This window comes from Ranitomeya variabilis, chromosome 1, assembly GCF_051348905.1.
Source record: "Ranitomeya variabilis isolate aRanVar5 chromosome 1, aRanVar5.hap1, whole genome shotgun sequence".
NCBI lineage: Eukaryota > Metazoa > Chordata > Amphibia > Anura > Dendrobatidae > Ranitomeya > Ranitomeya variabilis.
The window spans coordinates 750,283,581-750,303,129 of record NC_135232.1 but is presented as its reverse complement, the minus strand read 5'-3'; the positions used below and the strand labels follow the sequence as shown (position 1 = coordinate 750,303,129).

Sequence of the window (19,549 nt, the reverse complement as noted above, 5' to 3'; positions counted from 1 at the left end):
CAGCCATTCCAGCCTGGCCCTATGTACAGTGAGAGGACAGCGGCCATTCCACCATGGCCCTATGTTCAGTGAGAGGACAGCAGCCATTCCAGCCTGGCCCTATGTACTATGTTCAGTGAGAGGACAGCAGCCATTCCAGCCTGGCCCTATGTACAGTGAGAGGACAGCAGCCATTCCACCATGGCCCTATGTTCAGTGAGAGGACAGCAGCCATTCCAGCCTGGCCCTATGTACAGTGAGAGGACAGCAGCCATTCCAGCCTTGCCCTATGTACAGTGTGAGAGAACAGCAGCCATTCCAGCCTGGCCCCATGTACAGTGAGAGAACAGCAGCCATTCCAGCCTGGCCCTATGTACAGTGTGAGAGGACAGCAGCCATTCCAGCCTGGCCCCATGTACAGTGAGAGGACAGTAGCCATTCCAGCCTGGCCCTATGTACAGTGTGAGAGAACAGCAGCCATTCCAGCCTGGCCCCATGTACAGTGAGAGAACAGCAGCCATTCCAGCCTGGCCCTATGTACAGTGTGAGAGGACAGCAGCCATTCCAGCCTGGCCCCATGTACAGTGAGAGGACAGTAGCCATTCCAGCCTTGCCCCATGTACAGTGTGAGAGGACAGCAGCCATTCCAGCCTGGCTCTGTGTACAGTGAGAGGACAGCAGCCATTCCAGCCTGGCCATATGTACAGTGAGAGGACAGCAGCCATTCCAGCCTGGCTCTGTGTACAGTGAGAGGACAGCAGCCATTCCAGCCTGGCCCTATGTACAGTGAGAGGACAGCAGCCATTCCAGCCTGGCTCTGTGTACAGTGAGAGAACAGCAGCCATTCCAGCCTGGCTCTGTGTACAGTGTGAGAGGACAGCAGCCATTCCAGCCTGGCCCTATGTACAGTGAGAGGACAGCAGCCATTCCAGCCTGGCCCCATGTATAGTGAGAGGACAGCAGCCACTCCAGCCTGGCTCTGTGTACAGTGAGAGGACAGCAGCCATTCCAGCCTGGCTCTGTGTACAGTGTGAGAGGACAGCAGCCATTCTAGCCTGGCCCTATGTACAGTGAGAGGACAGCAGCCATTCCAGCCTGGCCCCATGTATAGTGAGAGGGCAACAGCCATTCCAGCCTGGCCCTATGTACTGTGAGAGAACAGCAGCCATTCCAGCCTGGCCCTATGTACTGTGAGAGGACAGCAGCCATTCCAGCCTGGCTCTGTGTACAGTGAGAGGACAGCAGCCATTCCAGCCTTGCCCTATGTACAGTGTGAGAGGACAGCAGCCATTCCAGCCTGGCCCTATGTACAGTGAGAGGACAGTAGCCATTCCAGCCTGGCCCTATGTACAGTGTGAGAGAACAGCAGCCATTCCAGCCTGGCCCCATGTACAGTGAGAGAACAGCAGCCATTCCAGCCTGGCCCTATGTACAGTGTGAGAGGACAGCAGCCATTCCAGCCTGGCCCCATGTACAGTGAGAGGACAGTAGCCATTCCAGCCTTGCCCCATGTACAGTGTGAGAGGACAGCAGCCATTCCAGCCTGGCTCTGTGTACAGTGAGAGGACAGCAGCCATTCCAGCCTGGCCATATGTACAGTGAGAGGACAGCAGCCATTCCAGCCTGGCTCTGTGTACAGTGAGAGGACAGCAGCCATTCCAGCCTGGCCCTATGTACAGTGAGAGGACAGCAGCCATTCCAGCCTGGCTCTGTGTACAGTGAGAGAACAGCAGCCATTCCAGCCTGGCTCTGTGTACAGTGTGAGAGGACAGCAGCCATTCCAGCCTGGCCCTATGTACAGTGAGAGGACAGCAGCCATTCCAGCCTGGCCCCATGTATAGTGAGAGGACAGCAGCCACTCCAGCCTGGCTCTGTGTACAGTGAGAGGACAGCAGCCATTCCAGCCTGGCTCTGTGTACAGTGTGAGAGGACAGCAGCCATTCTAGCCTGGCCCTATGTACAGTGAGAGGACAGCAGCCATTCCAGCCTGGCCCCATGTATAGTGAGAGGGCAACAGCCATTCCAGCCTGGCCCTATGTACTGTGAGAGAACAGCAGCCATTCCAGCCTGGCCCTATGTACTGTGAGAGGACAGCAGCCATTCCAGCCTGGCCCTATGTACAGTGAGAGGACAGCAGCCATTCCAGCCTGGCTCTGTGTACAGTGAGAGGACAGCAGCCATTCCAGCCTTGCCCTATGTACAGTGTGAGAGGACAGCAGCCATTCCAGCCTGGCCCTATGTACAGTGAGAGGACAGCAGCCATTCCAGCCTGGCCCTATGTACTGTGAGAGGACAGCAGCCATTCCAGCAGGGGCGGCTCCACGCCACATGTTCCACCAGCTCCCTCCTTTCCCAGCTGACTAACAGCTCTTGTTTACTGGTTGGATACTGGTTGGAAGGAGGGGGGCGAGACTAGAGACTTTGCAAGAACTAGTAATACATGTCTAGCTTGGGAGCCAATTTCCTCGGCTCGGACGCATTTTCCTGGTGTTTAGCCTGCTCTGGGGCGAGAAGAGGACACGCAGGAGCGCAGGGTGGGGGCCCCGCACGTCCTATCTGGCTGGGGACACCTCTGGAGACCGAGCCTGCAGGACCCCGCACCAGGCCCAGCTAAGAATTCACACGCAGCCCCCGCATTGTTGATGTGACCGTCTTTTCCCTCTGCTAATTTCAGCCTGGGAGGCGAATACTAATAAAAAGCTGCATTTCTCTTTCCTGCTCCAGGAAGTCATTTTTCTGCCGTATATTTTGGCTTGTTAGAAACCTGTATTTTTCAGGAAGGAAATAAAACAACGTGACTGATCGCTGCAGAGGGGAAGGCGATATAAGCGGGGCCTGGGGCTGACCGTGCTGCCACATCATGCGAAGGATCACCTTATAGAGCCCCTCTCGGAGCATCTATCGGGGGCGCAGAGTGATCGCTGGGAGCCAGGACCACCCGCTGGGAGAAGGCTTGGCATGGGACAGGATGTCATGGGGGGTGTGGGGCACCCCAATAATAACCCCGCACGGAGAAAACCAAGCTACTGCATTCTCTTGGCAGGCTTCACCGTCATTCTGATTCTTTGCGGTCAAAGCAGTGGAAAAAGTGAGTACGATGTGCGCTGTCATGTGCCTGTGCGGTGAGCGGTTGTGCTGGACGCGTATGGTATGGCGGGGCTTCTGTACCCGCATGTGGAGAGCAATGGCCGAGCCTTGATGCAATACACAGTCACTGTTGCTCTGAGCTTTTATTTCGCTGCTGCCTGGTTATACTGCACACCGCAGCCGCGCATACACACAGGCGGCGCGGCCAACATGGAGGCTGCTGTGAGGCGCTCGGCACCAGGCCGCAATGCTAGTTTCGGTCGAGATGGTAAACAGCGGGGGAGGGGTCGGGGCCCTGCTGCCGGGGAGGGACGCTGCTCTGCTGCCGACAGTCACTGCGGACGGCCACAGCTTGTTTACTCGCCTGGCCTCGTTAATGATTACATTGCGCTATGTGCATGACTGAGAACGCTGCCCACTCAGTAATGGAGCCAGCCTGTGGTCATGTGTGTGCCCAGCCAGTAATGGAGCGCTGTCACTGCCAGCCAGTAATGGAGCGCTGTCACTGCCCAGCCAGTAATGGAGCGCTGTCACTGCCAGCCAGTAATGGAGCGCTGTCACTGCCAGCCAGTAATGGAGCGCTGTCACTGCCCAGCCAGTAATGGAGCGCTGTCACTGCCAGCCAGTAATGGAGCGCTGTCACTGCCCGCCAGTAATGGAGCGCTGTCACTGCCCGCCAGTAATGGAGCGCTGTCACTGCCAGCCAGTAATGGAGCGCTGTCACTGCCCAGCCAATAATGGAGCGCTGTCACTGCCCAGCCAGTAATGGAGCGCTGTCACTGCCCAGCCAATAATGGAGCGCTGTCACTGCCCAGCCAGTAATGGAGCGCTGTCACTGCCAGCCTGTGGTCATGTGTGTCACTGCCCAGTCAGTAATGGAGCGCTGTCACTGCCAGTCAGTAATGGAGCGCTGTCACTGCCCAGCCAGTAATGGAGCGCTGTCACTGCCAGCCTGTGGTCATGTGTGTCACTGCCCAGTCAGTAATGGAGCGCTGTCACTGCCAGCCTGTGGTCATGTGTGTCGCTGCCCAGCCAGTAATGGAGCGCTGTCACTGCCAGCCTGTGGTCATATGTGTCGCTGCCCAGCCAGTAATGGAGCGCTGTCACTGCCCAGCCAGTAATGGAGCGCTGTCACTGCCAGCCTGTGGTCATATGTGTCGCTGCCCAGCCAGTAATGGAGCGCTGTCACTGCCAGCCTGTGGTCATGTGTGTCGCTGCCCAGTCAGTAATGGAGCGCTGTCACTGCCCAGCCAGTAATGGAGCGCTGTCACTGCCAGCCTGTGGTCATGTGTGTCACTGCCCAGTCAGTAATGGAGCGCTGTCACTGCCAGTCAGTAATGGAGCGCTGTCACTGCCCAGCCAGTAATGGAGCGCTGTCACTGCCAGCCTGTGGTCATGTGTGTCACTGCCCAGTCAGTAATGGAGCGCTGTCACTGCCAGCCTGTGGTCATGTGTGTCGCTGCCCAGCCAGTAATGGAGCGCTGTCACTGCCAGCCTGTGGTCATATGTGTCGCTGCCCAGCCAGTAATGGAGCGCTGTCACTGCCCAGCCAGTAATGGAGCGCTGTCACTGCCAGCCTGTGGTCATGTGTGTCGCTGCCCAGCCAGTAATGGAGCGCTGTCACTGCCAGCCTGTGGTCATGTGTGTCGCTGCCCAGTCAGTAATGGAGCGCTGTCACTGCCCAGCCAGTAATGGAGCGCTGTCACTGCCAGCCTGTGGTCATGTGTGTCGCTGCCCAGCCAGTAATGGAGCGCTGTCACTGCCAGCCTGTGGTCATGTGTGTCGCTGCCCAGTCAGTAATGGAGCGCTGTCACTGCCCAGCCAGTAATGGAGCGCTGTCACTGCCAGCCTGTGGTCATGTGTGTCACTGCCCAGTCAGTAATGGAGCGCTGTCACTGCCAGCCTGTGGTCATGTGTGTCACTGCCCAGTCAGTAATGGAGCGCTGTCACTGCCAGCCTGTGGTCATGTGTGTCACTACCAGTCAGTAATGGAGCGCTGTCACTGCCAGCCTCTGCTCATATGTGTCGCTGCCCAGTCAGTAATGGAGCGCTGCCAGCCTGTGCTCATGCTTGTCGCTGCCCAGTCAGTAATGGAGCGCTGTCGCTGCCAGCCTGTGGTCATGCATGTCGCTGCCCAGTCAGTAATGGAGCGCTGTCACTGCCAGCCTGTGGTCATGTGTGTCGCTGCCCAGTCAGTAATGGAGGGCTATCACTGCCCAGTCAGTAATGGAGCGCTGTCACTGCCCAGTCAGTAATGGAGCGCTGTCACTGCCAGCCTGTGGTTATGCGTGTCACTGCCCAGCCAGTAATGGAGCGCTGTCACTGCCCAGCCAGTAATGGAGCGCTGTCACTGCCAACCTGTGGTTATGCATGTCACTGCCCAGTCAGTAATGGAGCGCTGTCACTGCCCAGCCAGTAATGGAGCGCTGTCACTGCCAACCTGTGGTGATGCTGGTCATTGCCCAGTCAGTAATGGAGTGCTGCCGCTGCCAGCCTGTGGTCATTCCTGTCACTGCCCACTCAGTAATGGAGTGCTGTCAGCCTGTGGTCATGTGTGTCACTGCCCAGTCAGTAATGGAGCGCTGTCACTGCCCAGCCAGTAATGGAGCGCTGTCGCTGCCAGCCTATGGTCATGTGTGTCACTGCCCAGTCAGTAATGGAGCGCTGTCACTGTCAGCCTGTGGTCATGTGTGTCACTGCCCGCCAGTAATGGAGCGCTGTCACTGCCAGCCAGTAATGGAGCGCTGTCACTGCCCAGCCAATAATGGAGCGCTGTCACTGCCCAGCCAGTAATGGAGCGCTGTCACTGCCCAGCCAATAATGGAGCGCTGTCACTGCCCAGCCAGTAATGGAGCGCTGTCACTGCCAGCCTGTGGTCATGTGTGTCACTGCCCAGTCAGTGATGGAGCGCTGTCACTGCCAGTCAGTAATGGAGCGCTGTCACTGCCCAGCCAGTAATGGAGCGCTGTCACTGCCAGCCTGTGGTCATGTGTGTCACTGCCCAGTCAGTAATGGAGCGCTGTCACTGCCAGCCTGTGGTCATGTGTGTCGCTGCCCAGCCAGTAATGGAGCGCTGTCACTGCCAGCCTGTGGTCATATGTGTCGCTGCCCAGCCAGTAATGGAGCGCTGTCACTGCCCAGCCAGTAATGGAGCGCTGTCACTGCCAGCCTGTGGTCATATGTGTCGCTGCCCAGCCAGTAATGGAGCGCTGTCACTGCCAGCCTGTGGTCATGTGTGTCGCTGCCCAGCCAGTAATGGAGCGCTGTCACTGCCAGCCTGTGGTCATGTGTGTCGCTGCCCAGTCAGTAATGGAGCGCTGTCACTGCCCAGCCAGTAATGGAGCGCTGTCACTGCCAGCCTGTGGTCATGTGTGTCGCTGCCCAGCCAGTAATGGAGCGCTGTCACTGCCCAGCCAGTAATGGAGCGCTGTCACTGCCAGCCTGTGGTCATGTGTGTCGCTGCCCAGTCAGTAATGGAGCGCTGTCACTGCCCAGCCAGTAATGGAGCGCTGTCACTGCCAGCCTGTGGTCATGTGTGTCACTGCCCAGTCAGTAATGGAGCGCTGTCACTGCCAGCCTGTGGTCATGTGTGTCACTGCCCAGTCAGTAATGGAGCGCTGTCACTGCCAGCCTGTGGTCATGTGTGTCACTACCAGTCAGTAATGGAGCGCTGTCACTGCCAGCCTCTGCTCATATGTGTCGCTGCCCAGTCAGTAATGGAGCGCTGCCAGCCTGTGCTCATGCTTGTCGCTGCCCAGTCAGTAATGGAGCGCTGTCGCTGCCAGCCTGTGGTCATGCATGTCGCTGCCCAGTCAGTAATGGAGCGCTGTCACTGCCAGCCTGTGGTCATGTGTGTCGCTGCCCAGTCAGTAATGGAGGGCTATCACTGCCCAGTCAGTAATGGAGCGCTGTCACTGCCCAGTCAGTAATGGAGCGCTGTCACTGCCAGCCTGTGGTTATGCGTGTCACTGCCCAGCCAGTAATGGAGCGCTGTCACTGCCCAGCCAGTAATGGAGCGCTGTCACTGCCAACCTGTGGTTATGCATGTCACTGCCCAGTCAGTAATGGAGCGCTGTCACTGCCCAGCCAGTAATGGAGCGCTGTCACTGCCAACCTGTGGTGATGCTGGTCACTGCCCAGTCAGTAATGGAGTGCTGCCGCTGCCAGCCTGTGGTCATTCCTGTCACTGCCCACTCAGTAATGGAGTGCTGTCAGCCTGTGGTCATGTGTGTCACTGCCCAGCCAGTAATGGAGCGCTGTCACTGCCCAGCCAGTAATGGAGCGCTGTCGCTGCCAGCCTATGGTCATGTGTGTCACTGCCCAGTCAGTAATGGAGCGCTGTCACTGTCAGCCTGTGGTCATGTGTGTCACTGCCCAGTCAGTAATGGAGCGCTGTCACTGTCAGCCTGTGCTCATGTGTGTCACTGCCCAGTCAGTAATGGAGCGCTGACGCTGCCAGCCTGTGGTCATGTGTCACTGCCCAGTCAGTAATGGAGCGCTGTCACTGCCAGCCTGTGCTCATGCGTGGTGATGGAGTGCAGTCTGTGCTCATGCTTGTCGCTGCCCACTCAGTAATGAAGCGCTGTCGCTACCAGCCTGTGGTCATGTGTGTCGCTGCCCAGTCAGTAATGGAGCGTTGTCACTGCCAGCCTGTGCTCATGCGTATCGATGCCCAGTCAGTAATGGAGGGCAGTAGCGCTGTCACTGCCAGCCTGTGGTCATGCGTGTCGATGCCCAATTGGTGATGGAGTGCAGCCTCTGCTCATGTGTGTTGCTAGCCAGTCAGTAATGGAGCGCTGTCACTGCCTGCCTGTGCTCATGCTTGTCGCTGCCCAGTCAGTAATGGAGGGCAGTAGCGCTGTCACTGCCAGCCTGTGGTCATGCGTGTTGCTGCCCACTCAGTAATGGAGCGCTGTCGCTACCATCCTGTGGTCATGTGTGCTGCTGCCCAGTCAGTAATGCAGCGCTGTCACTGCCTGCCTGTGCTCATGCTTGTCGCTGCCCAGTCAGTAATGGAGGGCAGTAGCGCTGTCACTGCCAGCCTGTGGTCATGTGTGTCACTGCCCAGTCAGTAATGGAGCGCTGTCACTGCCAGCCTGTGCTCATGCGTGTCACTGCCCAGTCAGTAATGGAGGGCAGTAGCGCTGTCACTGCCAGCCTGTGGTCATGCGTGTCACTTCCCAGTCAGTAATGGAGCGCTGTCACTGCCAGCCTGTGCTCATGCGTGTCGATGCCCAATTGGTGATGGAGTGCAGTCTGTGGTCGTGCATGTTGCTGCCCAGTCAGTAATGGAGAGCGGTCACTGCCAGCCTCTGCTCATGCTTGTCGCTGCCCACTCAGTAATGGAGCGCTGTCGCTACCAGCCTGTGGTCATGCATAAGTGATTTCAGTCACTTAGTCCTATGACCAGTAGTAGCTGAAAAAAGGAGCTGATGTGGGGCTCATATTGTATAGAGAGGCTATATGGTGGCTCATATTGTCTATAGAGGATATGCGGATGCTCATATTGTATACATAGGACTATATGGGGGATCATACGGTATATAGAGGGTGTTTTTGGTGGATTATACGGTGTGTATATAGGAGGATGTCAACATACTTCGTCCACTTCTTGGACAACTTCTCCTCCTACCCCGCACTTGGCCCAGTAAAATAAAAAAGGTTGTACTCGCCTCCCCTCCTCGTGCCGTTCCCGTGGTGTTGGCACTTGCTATCCCTGGGGCAGCCGTGCTGTTGTGACACGTGACCCCGGCGCCCAATCAGCACTGACGTCACTGTCCCCTCCTCCTGTTGAATTGAACATGAAGAGGAAGAGCTGCCGCCCTGGTTTCCTCTTCATATTTGATTTGTCAGAACGCGGGGACAGTGACGTCAGCGCTGATTGGGCGCCAGGGTCACATGTCACAACAGCCACACGAGAGCCAGCACGAGAGGTGAGTATAACATAAAAAAAGCTTATCGGCCTCAAACATTTAGATGAAGAAGGGGTTTTCCTAGTTGTGGACAACCCCTTTAGTTTCTCAATATTAAGCGATACAATTAATATTAATACAAAATTATTATAATTAATATTGGGTACAAATATCTTCAGCCTATGGGTTCGGCCCTCCTCAACAGTCAGTGGCTCTCTTGTGGCCCCTCGGGAAAATTAATTGCCCTCCCCTGTACTAAAGTCATCATTTACTTACGCACACACAAAAAATTATGTCCAGGGCATGGACAGTCTCAGAAAATTCCATCATAGTGATTGGTGTTCATGGGCTCCAAACCCTGCCAAGAGCCGTGTACAAACAACAAATATAGCAGATATCTGCAGAGATGATTTCCCAACTTGTTGATAAATTATTTCAACACATTGTCATATGAGAACAATGTTATTGAGGCAATCATTTCTTCATTGCCTTAAATTTGCTGTAGCTTGTGTAAGGCTGGAATCACACATGCACTTTTTCTTGCAGCTTTTTGAGCCAAAGCCACAAGTAGATACTTAGGAAGTATTTTGTATTTTTTTCCTGCTTTTTTTCCACCACTTTTGTAGTAAGTGATCTGTTCATAGTAGCTGGCAATCAAAGATAACCAGTAAATTTCTTTCTGGACTCATTAATTGGTCTTTTTAATATCCGAGAGGTAAACATTCAGAAATGATCATACATAGCCTTTCTGACAGTTACATACAAAGTAAGTACACCAGTGTCATTAAGTCCACATGATCTATTTAATAATGTATGCGGTTTATATTATCTGGTGACAGTTCTGCTTTAAAGGGAACCTGTCATCTCAAGAAACATTAATTACCTGTGGATGTGAGGTTCAGCTGCATGTAAATGGCGTTTAAATCCTGTGTAGCCAGCTTACCGGCACTGTTCATTTTGTGTTCACGCATTGTTTTGTTGTAAACTTGCATCAATGAAGAATGTTAATTTAAAAATTTTTTTTGGGGGGGACGGGGGGTTACTTGTTGGCTTTGTGATTAATGTATAACGCCCAGGACCCCTTTAGACTGTGTAGTGAGTGGAGACTGTACCATCGCCCTGATATTGGAAGGTGAGCAGTTGCATGGAGAAAAAAAACGTTGTTACAGTAAGCCCACCTTAGGGTATGTGCACACATTGCAGATCTGCAGCGTTTTTTCCACGCAGAAACGCTGTAGATCTGCAAGTGTTTTACAGTACAATGTAAATCAATGGCAAAAAAAAAAAATGCTGTGCTAATGGTGTGGAAAAATGTGCACGGAAAACACAGCAGATTCAAAAAAGGAGCATGTCAATTCTTTGTGCAGATCTGCTGCGTTTCTGCACCCATTCCATAATAGAAATCTGCAGGGGAGAAAAAGGGAAGAAATCCGCACAAAAATCTGCAATGTGTACACATACCAAAAAAAGAGCTGATTCTGACCTGTGTTTTCTGCCACGAAATGCAGAATCTGCACAGAAAATTCCACAGTCAAATCTTCAGCGTGTGCAATATAGCCTGATATGATTAAAATTCTATTTACCACTAAACTACCAATATTTCTCAAGGTGTTTTTGGATGTACCCAGTTCCCTTGTAAAGCTTTTTTTCAAGATATGTGAGACTACACCTAGAATATGGGATCCAGTTTTGGGCTCCGCATTTTAAAAAGTACATTCAGAAATTAGTCAGTTCAAAGGTGGACAACTGGATTATTACAAGGGATGGAAGGCATCTCATATGAGGAGAGTTTGGAAAAGTTGAGCTTGTTTAGTTTAGGTAAAAGACTCCTCAGAGGAGATTTCATTTGCATGTATAAATATATGTGTGGCCAGTACAAAACACTGGCACATGACTTATTCCTTTCAAGACCATACTGAGGATCAGGGTGCATTCATTACGGGTGGAAGAAAGGCGATTCTGGCATCTAAATAGGAAAGGGTTCATTACAGTTAGAGCAGTCAGACTGTGGAATGCCGACCACAAGAGGTAGTAATGGCAGCTTTTAAGAAAGGGCTGGATGATCCAATACACGTAACATCATACCTCCCAACCGTCCCGGATCCCGCGGGACTGTCCTGATTTTGACAGCCCCGTGATCCCGGGAGGGACATTAGTTGTCCCACACTACGTGCCTAGGGCGGGGACAATGCAGGGGGCGGCACCTGAGCAAGGTTTGTGGCTGTTTTTTTTTTTTTAATAAAAGTTGGGTCACCCCCCGCCCGCCCGCATCCCACCCACCCTCCTTGAAGACAACCTCCTTGAAGACAATACTCACCCTGCTCCAGCGATGGCTGGTCTCGGCTTCTGCAGCGCTCCTGAATGAGCGGTCACGTGGTACCGCTCATTTAAGGTCATGAATATGCGCATATTCATGACCTATAATAAGCAGTATCACATGACCGCTCACCCAGGAAGAAGGTGCTGAGCCGGGAGTCGGGACACAGTGCGAGAGGGATGACCGCGCGGTGAGGAACAGGTAAGTATGAGGGACGGGGGACAGGGTAGGGGGGATGAAGGAGGACGGTAAGCCGCGCTGTCGCCATTCAAGATGGGAGCGGGGGGGGGGAATATGAGCCATGCATCATACAGGAGGGGGAAATATGAGCCATGCATAGGGGGGGGGAAATATGAGCCATGCATAGGGTGGGGGGGGGGAAATATGAGCCATGCATAGGGTGGGAGGGGGGTAAATATGAGCCATGCATAGGGTGGGAGGGGGGGGAATATGAGCCATGCATAGGGTGGGAGGGGGTGAATATGAGCCATGCATAGGGTGGGAGGGGGGGGAATATGAGCCATGCATAGGGTGGGAGGGGGGGGAATATGAGCCATGCATAGGGTGGGAGGGGGGGGAATATGAGCCATGCATAGGGTGGGAGGGGGGGAATATGAGCCATGCATAGGGTGGGAGGGGGGGGAATATGAGCCATGCATAGGGTGGGAGGGGGGGGGAATATGAGCCATGCATAGGGTGGGAGGGGGGGGGGAATATGAGCCATGCATAGGGTGGGAGGGGGGGGAATATGAGCCATGCATAGGGTGGGAGGGGGGGGAATATGAGCCATGCATAGGGTGGGGGGGGGAATATGAGCCATGCATACAGGAGGGGGGTCAGTATACAGTATTAAGCATCATGTGCGGTCATTATACAGTATGGAGCATCATGTGCGGTCATTATACAGTATGGAGCATCATGTGCGGCCAGTATACAGTATGGAGCATCATGTGCGGCCAGTATACAGTATTGAGCGTCATGTGGGGTCATTATACAGTATGGAGCGTCATGTGCGGTCATTATACAGTATGGAGCGTAATGTGCGGTCATTATACAGTATGGGGCACTGTGTGGCCATATTTTTTTGTTTATAATTGTATATGAAACAGTGTGATCGGCAGTGCTAAATGGGTGTGGTTGGGTCGTGGATATGGGTGTGACTAATTATGAATGGGTGTGGTCAGAGGCGTGGCCTAAAATTTACTGCTTTATCCCTCTTTCCCATCTTCAAAAGTTGGGAGGTATGCGTAACATTGCGGGTTATAGATAATTTAGTGACACAATGTACAGTTGGTGGAGAAAGGTTGAACTTGATGGACCTAGGTCTTTTTTTTTTTTTTTTTTTTTCTTTCAACCCATGTAACTATGTACTGTAAATAAAAAAAAAAAAAAAAAAAAAAATATATATATATATAATTTCTGTATGCATAAGCTTGTCAAGGTGAAAGATAACAAATTTGGATTATACCCACCCTATGCTGCTGCACTGCTGGTTCCTTCACTGCCTGCAGCGGTTATGTCATAACTACTGCTCGTGTGACCGCTGCCTCTGCATCACCACAGAGCCCAGAGATTGGCTGTAGTGGTCTCTTGTGCTGTAGTTATTAAGTCATCACTGTATCATATCAACAGAGACCAGGGGCAGAAGCAGTGCTGGAACAGTGCATGGTTGCACCAGAGTGCATCAAACTACTTGTTTCTAAAAAAATAATTTGTCTTTAACCCCTTTCTGACATCGGGCGTAATGGTATGCCAATGCCTGTCTCCATCCCTTTGTGAGCTCCGGTGATGAGCCCACATCTTTTCTGGCAAATGTCAGCTGTTTTGAACAGCTGACATGTGCCTCTAACAGCCGCAGCTGGAATCGCGATCCACCCGCGGCTGTTAACTAGTTAAATGCCGCTGTCAATCTCTGACAGTGGCATTTAACTCACGCTTCCGGCAAGCGAGCTGGAAATTCCACTCATTGGTGACCCTGTCACGTGATCGCGGGTCACCGATGGGTTGGCATGACTACCAGAGGTCTCCAGCAGACCTCTGATTGTTATTTCCAGACTGCTATGAGCGTCACCGGGTGGTCAGTGCTGATAGCAAGTGAGCAATTCAGCTACATACAGGTAATCTGATCATCGCCTGTATGTAGCAGAGCTGATCGGACAAGTGCAGCTTCTAGTCTCACATGGAGAATATTGAAGCATGCAAAAAGTTTAAAAAAAAAAAAAAAAGTTTTTAAAAATATGACAAAATATAAAAAGTTTAAATCGCCCCACTTTTGCCCCATTCAAAATAAAACCACAAAAGAATTAAAACATAGACATATTTGGAATCGCTGCTTTCAGAAGCATCCGATCTATCAGTATAAATATTTAACCCGATCGTTAAACATCGTAACGAGAAATAAAGTGAAAATGCCAGAATTACTTTTTTTTGGTCGACGCAACATTGCAATAAAATGCAATAATGGGCGATCAAAGGAACATATCTGCTCCAAAATGGCATAATTAAAAACACCAGCTTGGCACGCAAAAAATAAGCCCTCAATCAACCCGAGATCACAAAAAATGGAGGCTTTTTTTTTTAACGAAATTTGGAATTTTTTTTCACCACTGAAATAAAAAAGAACCTATACATGTTTGGTGTCTGAGAACTCGTAATGTCCTGGAGAATCATAATGGCAGGTCAGTTTTAGCATTTAGTGAACATTGTAAAAATAAAAAAATAAAAAGTGTGGGATTGCACTTTTTTTGCAATTTCACATCACATGGAATTTAGTTCCCAATTTTCTAGTACATGATATGTTAAAACCAATGGTGTTGTTCAAAAGAACAACTCGTCCCGCAAAAACCAGCCCTCACATGGCCATTTTGACCAAAAAAGTTATGGCTCTGGGAAGAAGGGGAGCAAAAAAATGAAAATGCAAAAATACCTCTGGTCATTAAAGGGTTAAAGCATGGCCGTGGAGTCGGTAAGCCAAACTCTGACTCCTCAGTTTCCTTGACTCCCGACTCCACACTCCAGAGTGCAGCACCGATTCATCTCGCCTAAAAGCCCTCACGCTCTGGTCGGGGCAGCCACCAGCCAGTCCGTGCACGGTGTTTCGATTCTACTGATTTTCACGGCCGTCCGACTGACGCAAAACGGCAGTCGTCCACTGATGTACCCGCCTCCCTGCATCCACGTGTTAATTTTCTATGTTAAAGACATTTTTTTACCTGATCAGAGTGCCACCTTTTCATCTCTTTTGGTTGGATTTTGTACAACGTTGTTCGTTTGAGGTGCAGCACCTGTGACCCCCGAAGCTTATTAACTGCTTTTTCACTGAAACCTATACAACACGTTGTTTGGTGCTGGTTCCCTCGCATTTCAGCTCGTTACGAGGAAAAGTGCTCCGAATAGTCAATTATTAAAGTATCGTTTTATTGATTTATGCCTAGAAAGGGTTAATCACATTGTATTTTGCTCACATATCACTGTTTATTCTGTTTAAGTGTACCTGCGTATACTTAGTTGGTATTAGTGATAGTATATGGTGTCATTGTATTTATTTATACACTGTTTACCTCCCATCCTTTAATAAACTTGTTAGTAAATATTCATATTAGTACTCACATGTAAAGCGCCATGGAATAAATGGCGCTATAATAATAATAAATAATAATAATAATATTATGTAATCTTTGTGCGTGTCTGTTGATTGCTGCTGTACTCCTGTGGTCGTCCCTAGTCCACCTTTCATTGGTGCTATTCCAGAGGTGTCGGCGTTGGCTCTCCCAGCCGCCAGTCATCACTGGCTTCGCTCTTGCTCCTTTTAGGGCTTATACTCACTTGCGCGAAACTCGGGTGAGTCTCACACGGCAATACCCGGCACTGCACCTGGCACAGAGGATCGGAGCGTGCGGCGGCATGTATTGCTATGCGGCCGCACGCTCGGCTCCTGAGTGCCGGCAGCAGCGCCGGGTATTAACATGTGAGACTCATCCGAGTTTCGCGCAAGTGAGTATGAGCCCTTAGACAAATCTGGCATTCAGTGGAAATGAGAGGGAAGTTACAGCTCTCGCTTCCTCTGTATGTCAATTCAGTCCAAAGTAGGGCATAGTGACATAACCGAGTGACATAATAATAATAATTATTATTATTATTTTTTTAATAGCGCCATTTATTCCATGGTGCTTTACATGTAAGGAGGGGTATACATAATAAAAACAAGTACAATAATCTTAAACAATACAAGTCATAACTGGTACAGGAGGAGAGAGGACCCTGCCCGCGAAGGCTCACAATCTACAAGGGATGGGTGAGAATACAGTAGGCGAGGATAGAGCTGGTCATGCAGCGGTTTGGTCGATCGGTGGTTACTGCAGGTTGTAGGCTTGTTGGAAGAGGTGGGTCTTCAGGCTCTTTTTGAAGGTTTCGATGGTAGGCGAGAGTCTTATGTGTTGTGGTAGAGGGTTCCAGAGTAGGGGTGATACGCGAGAGAAATCTTGTATACGATTGTGGGAAGAGAAGATAAGAGGGGAGTAGAGAAGGAGATCTTGTGAGGATCGGAGGTTGCGTGTAGGTAAGTACCGGGAGACGAGGTCACAGATGTATGGAGGAGACAGGTTGTGGATGGCTTTGTACGTCATGGTTAGGGTTTTGTACTGGAGTCTCTGGGCAATGGGGAGCCAGTGAAGGGATTGACAGAGGGGAGAGGCCGGGGAATAGCGAGGGGACGGGTGGATTAGTCGGGCAGCAGAGTTTAGAATAGATTGGAGGGGTGCGAGAGTGTTAGAAGGGAGGCCACAGAGCAGGAGGTTGCAGTGGTCAAGGCGAGAGATGATGAGGGCATGGACTAGGGTTTTTGCAGATTCTTGGTTGAGGAATGTACGGATTCGTGAAATATTTTTTAGTTGAAGTCGGCAGGAAGTGGAAAGGGCTTGGATATGTGGTTTGAAGGAGAGATCAGCGTCAAGGGCGAGGATAGAGCTGGTCATGCAGCGGTTTGGTCGATCGGTGGTTACTGCAGGTTGTAGGCTTGTTGGAAGAGGTGGGTCTTCAGGCTCTTTTTGAAGGTTTCGATGGTAGGCGAGAGTCTTATGTGTTGTGGTAGAGGGTTCCAGAGTAGGGGTGATACGCGAGAGAAATCTTGTATACGATTGTGGGAAGAGAAGATAAGAGGGGAGTAGAGAAGGAGATCTTGTGAGGATCGGAGGTTGCGTGTAGGTAAGTACCGGGAGACGAGGTCACAGATGTATGGAGGAGACAGGTTGTGGATGGCTTTGTACGTCATGGTTAGGGTTTTGTACTGGAGTCTCTGGGCAATGGGGAGCCAGTGAAGGGATTGACAGAGGGGAGAGGCCGGGGAATAGCGAGGGGACGGGTGGATTAGTCGGGCAGCAGAGTTTAGAATAGATTGGAGGGGTGCGAGAGTGTTAGAAGGGAGGCCACAGAGCAGGAGGTTGCAGTGGTCAAGGCGAGAGATGATGAGGGCATGGACTAGGGTTTTTGCAGATTCTTGGTTGAGGAATGTACGGATTCGTGAAATATTTTTTAGTTGAAGTCGGCAGGAAGTGGAAAGGGCTTGGATATGTGGTTTGAAGGAGAGATCAGCGTCAAGGATTACCCCGAGGCAGCGAGCTTGTGGGACTGGGGTGAGTGGGCAGCCATTTACTGCAATGGATAGGTTCTTTGGGGGGGGGGGGGTCGCGTGAGATGGGGGAAAGATGATGAATTCTGTTTTGTCCATGTTAAGTTTCAGAAATCTAGCGGAGAAGCAGGATGAAATAGTGGACAGACATTGAGGGATTCTGGTTAGTAGGGAGGTGATATCTGGTCCAGAGATGTAGATCTGTGTGTCATCAGCATAGAGTTGATACTGAAAGCCATGAGATTCTATGAGCTGTCCCAGGCCAAAGGTGTAAATGGAGAAGAGCAGGGGCCCTTGAACTGAGTCTTGTGGGACTCCGACAGATGGGGGGCGAGGTGAGGAGGTGGTGTGTGAGTGGGAGACGCTGAATGTCCGGTCTGTTAGGTATGATGAGATCCAGGATAGGGCCAAGTCTGTGATGCCAAGGGATGAGAGGGTCTGTAATAGGGAATGGTCCACTGTGTCAAAGGCAGCAGACAGGTTGAGGAGGACAGAGTAGTGTCGCTTGCTCTTGGCGGTTAAGAGGTCATTGGTGACCTTAGTTAGGGCAGTTTCAGTGGAATGGTGTGACCGGAAGTCAGATTGTAAGCGGTTAAAGAGGGAGCAAGAAGAGAGATGGGAGGACAGTTCAAGGTAGACGTGTTAATGATCTTACGTGATCCCTGGGTGAGCCAGGGTTGACACCGCTGGAACGGCTGTAAGTGTTGTTTACAAGACGGAAGGAGAAAAATAAAAAAATAAATCTTTAACCCCTTCACGACCTTGGACGTATCCATACGTCCAGGTTGGTAAGTACTTACCGACCTAGAATGTATCCATACATCATCTTTCATGCGGCTCCGCAATCGCGGTGATTGCACTAAGTTGCCTGCTGAATCTTACAGCAGGGCATCTGGGGAGTCATCATCCCAGGGGAGGTGGCGCTGCCCCCCACAACTACAATTGCTGTGATTGGCTGTTAAATTCTGAACAGCCAATGAAATTGCCTAAAACACTGATGTCCACTGTAACAGCACCGATCATAGGCTGAAGCCGAGCAACGACTGTGTCACCAGGGCCAGCTCGATCGTACAATGACGTCGATTGCACCAGTCAGAGCGCACAGAGGCCATCTAACCTCAGAATGACCGCCCTGCACTTCCTCATCCTAGCTTCGGATGTGTGCAGAGCGGTCATACTGCTGTTCTGTCTCTCTGTACTGGGACTTACGGTGGCACAGACTTTTTGAAGTCTGTGCCATCACTTCTGCTGGTGCTGCTGCTGTAGCTTTCTCCCCACCACCACCTCTGCCGCCGAACAGTGATCAATACTTGATTGCTCGACTTTTGGCAGTTTATTTTTGTTTGTTCGCTTTTATTTATTTGTTTATTTTATTCCAATTTTGTACTGTGTGTGTGTGTATATGTCTTATAGCCGTGGAGTGCTGTTCGGTGACGCATATCATTGAATAGTTGATATGACTAGATTAGGGACAGTAAAAATATACTGTAGTAATTGGCAACTGCAGTATTTGTTTTACTGAATATAATTGGTTAATGTCAGATAGTTGCTGGTAATTTTTTATTTTTTTTTGCCAAATTTTTATATCTTTATTTTATTTTTTTAGATTCTTTCCTTATTTTTTTTTCTCTTCTACATACAAATGTTTACACCAAAAACTCACATCTGAAAAAAATTGGCACACACAAGCAACGCATGTGTGAAAAGTGTACCGCTCTTGCCAATCACGGTATTTGGCAGAGGAGGCATACATTTTCCTTGCCTCCGACACTGTTAGGGATGGAGGGGATGCCACCTTCTTTTATTTTTCATCCTCCTCTTCTTCCTCAAGTGACACTGAACTGCCACGCAGATACCCCAGGACAGAAAATAAACCAGCGCTGACTGTTACGGACCCCGTATGGTCCTCACCTCCTCAAGATTGAGCCACTGATTCCTGATTTTGTGGCACAATCTGGAATCCAATGTGACACCACCGTCCTCACAGAAATAGACTGTTTCAAGGTCTTTTTCTCTGAGGATTTTGTAAACCTCATGGTGGCCCACACAAATTTGTACGCCCAGCAAATTTTGGCACAAAACTACCTTTCATTATTTTCTAACTGGACCCCTGTAGATGCAGTAAAAACGATGACGATTTGGGGCCCTGTGCTTCACATGGGGTTAGTGAAGAAGCCAGAGCTTTGGCAATATTGGAGTTTTGACTTTTTGTATAGCACTGCAGTTCTGCATGGCCATGACCCGTAAATGATTTGAGGCAATCCACAAATTTTAGCATTACGGTGATAATGCACAATATCCTCCCCAAGATGACCCAAACTTTGACTTTTCAAAGTTCGACCGGTCATTAATCACATAAGCAAGAAGTTTGCAGAGGTGTACGTTCCCCAAAGGGACATTTGCGTGGTTGAGTCGCCAATACATTTCAGATGGAGGCTCAAATTCCAGCAAAACCTGCCCAGTAAGAGGGCCAGGTACAGAATTGAGCTCTACAAACTGTGAAAGTACCTCGGGGTACATGGATAACTTCAGAGTTTATGAAGGTAAGGACACACGGATTGAACCCCCTGTCCTGGCAGTGAGTTGGGATGTTGTGTGGGATTTGGTGCACCCACTGCTGTATCAAGG

The 19,549-nt window shown here is 50.8% G+C and overlaps 1 protein-coding gene across 1 annotated transcript in view; it reads left to right on the top strand.

Annotated features, from left to right (window-relative positions):
- The first annotated feature begins 2,376 nt into the window (after window positions 1-2,376).
- INSR (insulin receptor) overlaps window positions 2,377-19,549 on the top strand; it is a 137,698-nt gene continuing 120,525 nt past the window's right edge. Inside the window, exon 1 of the mRNA XM_077270397.1 lies at window positions 2,377-3,067. Coding sequence (XP_077126512.1) covers window positions 2,938-3,067 — 130 coding nt within the window. The 5' untranslated portion in view covers window positions 2,377-2,937. The remainder of the gene's footprint in view (window positions 3,068-19,549) is intronic.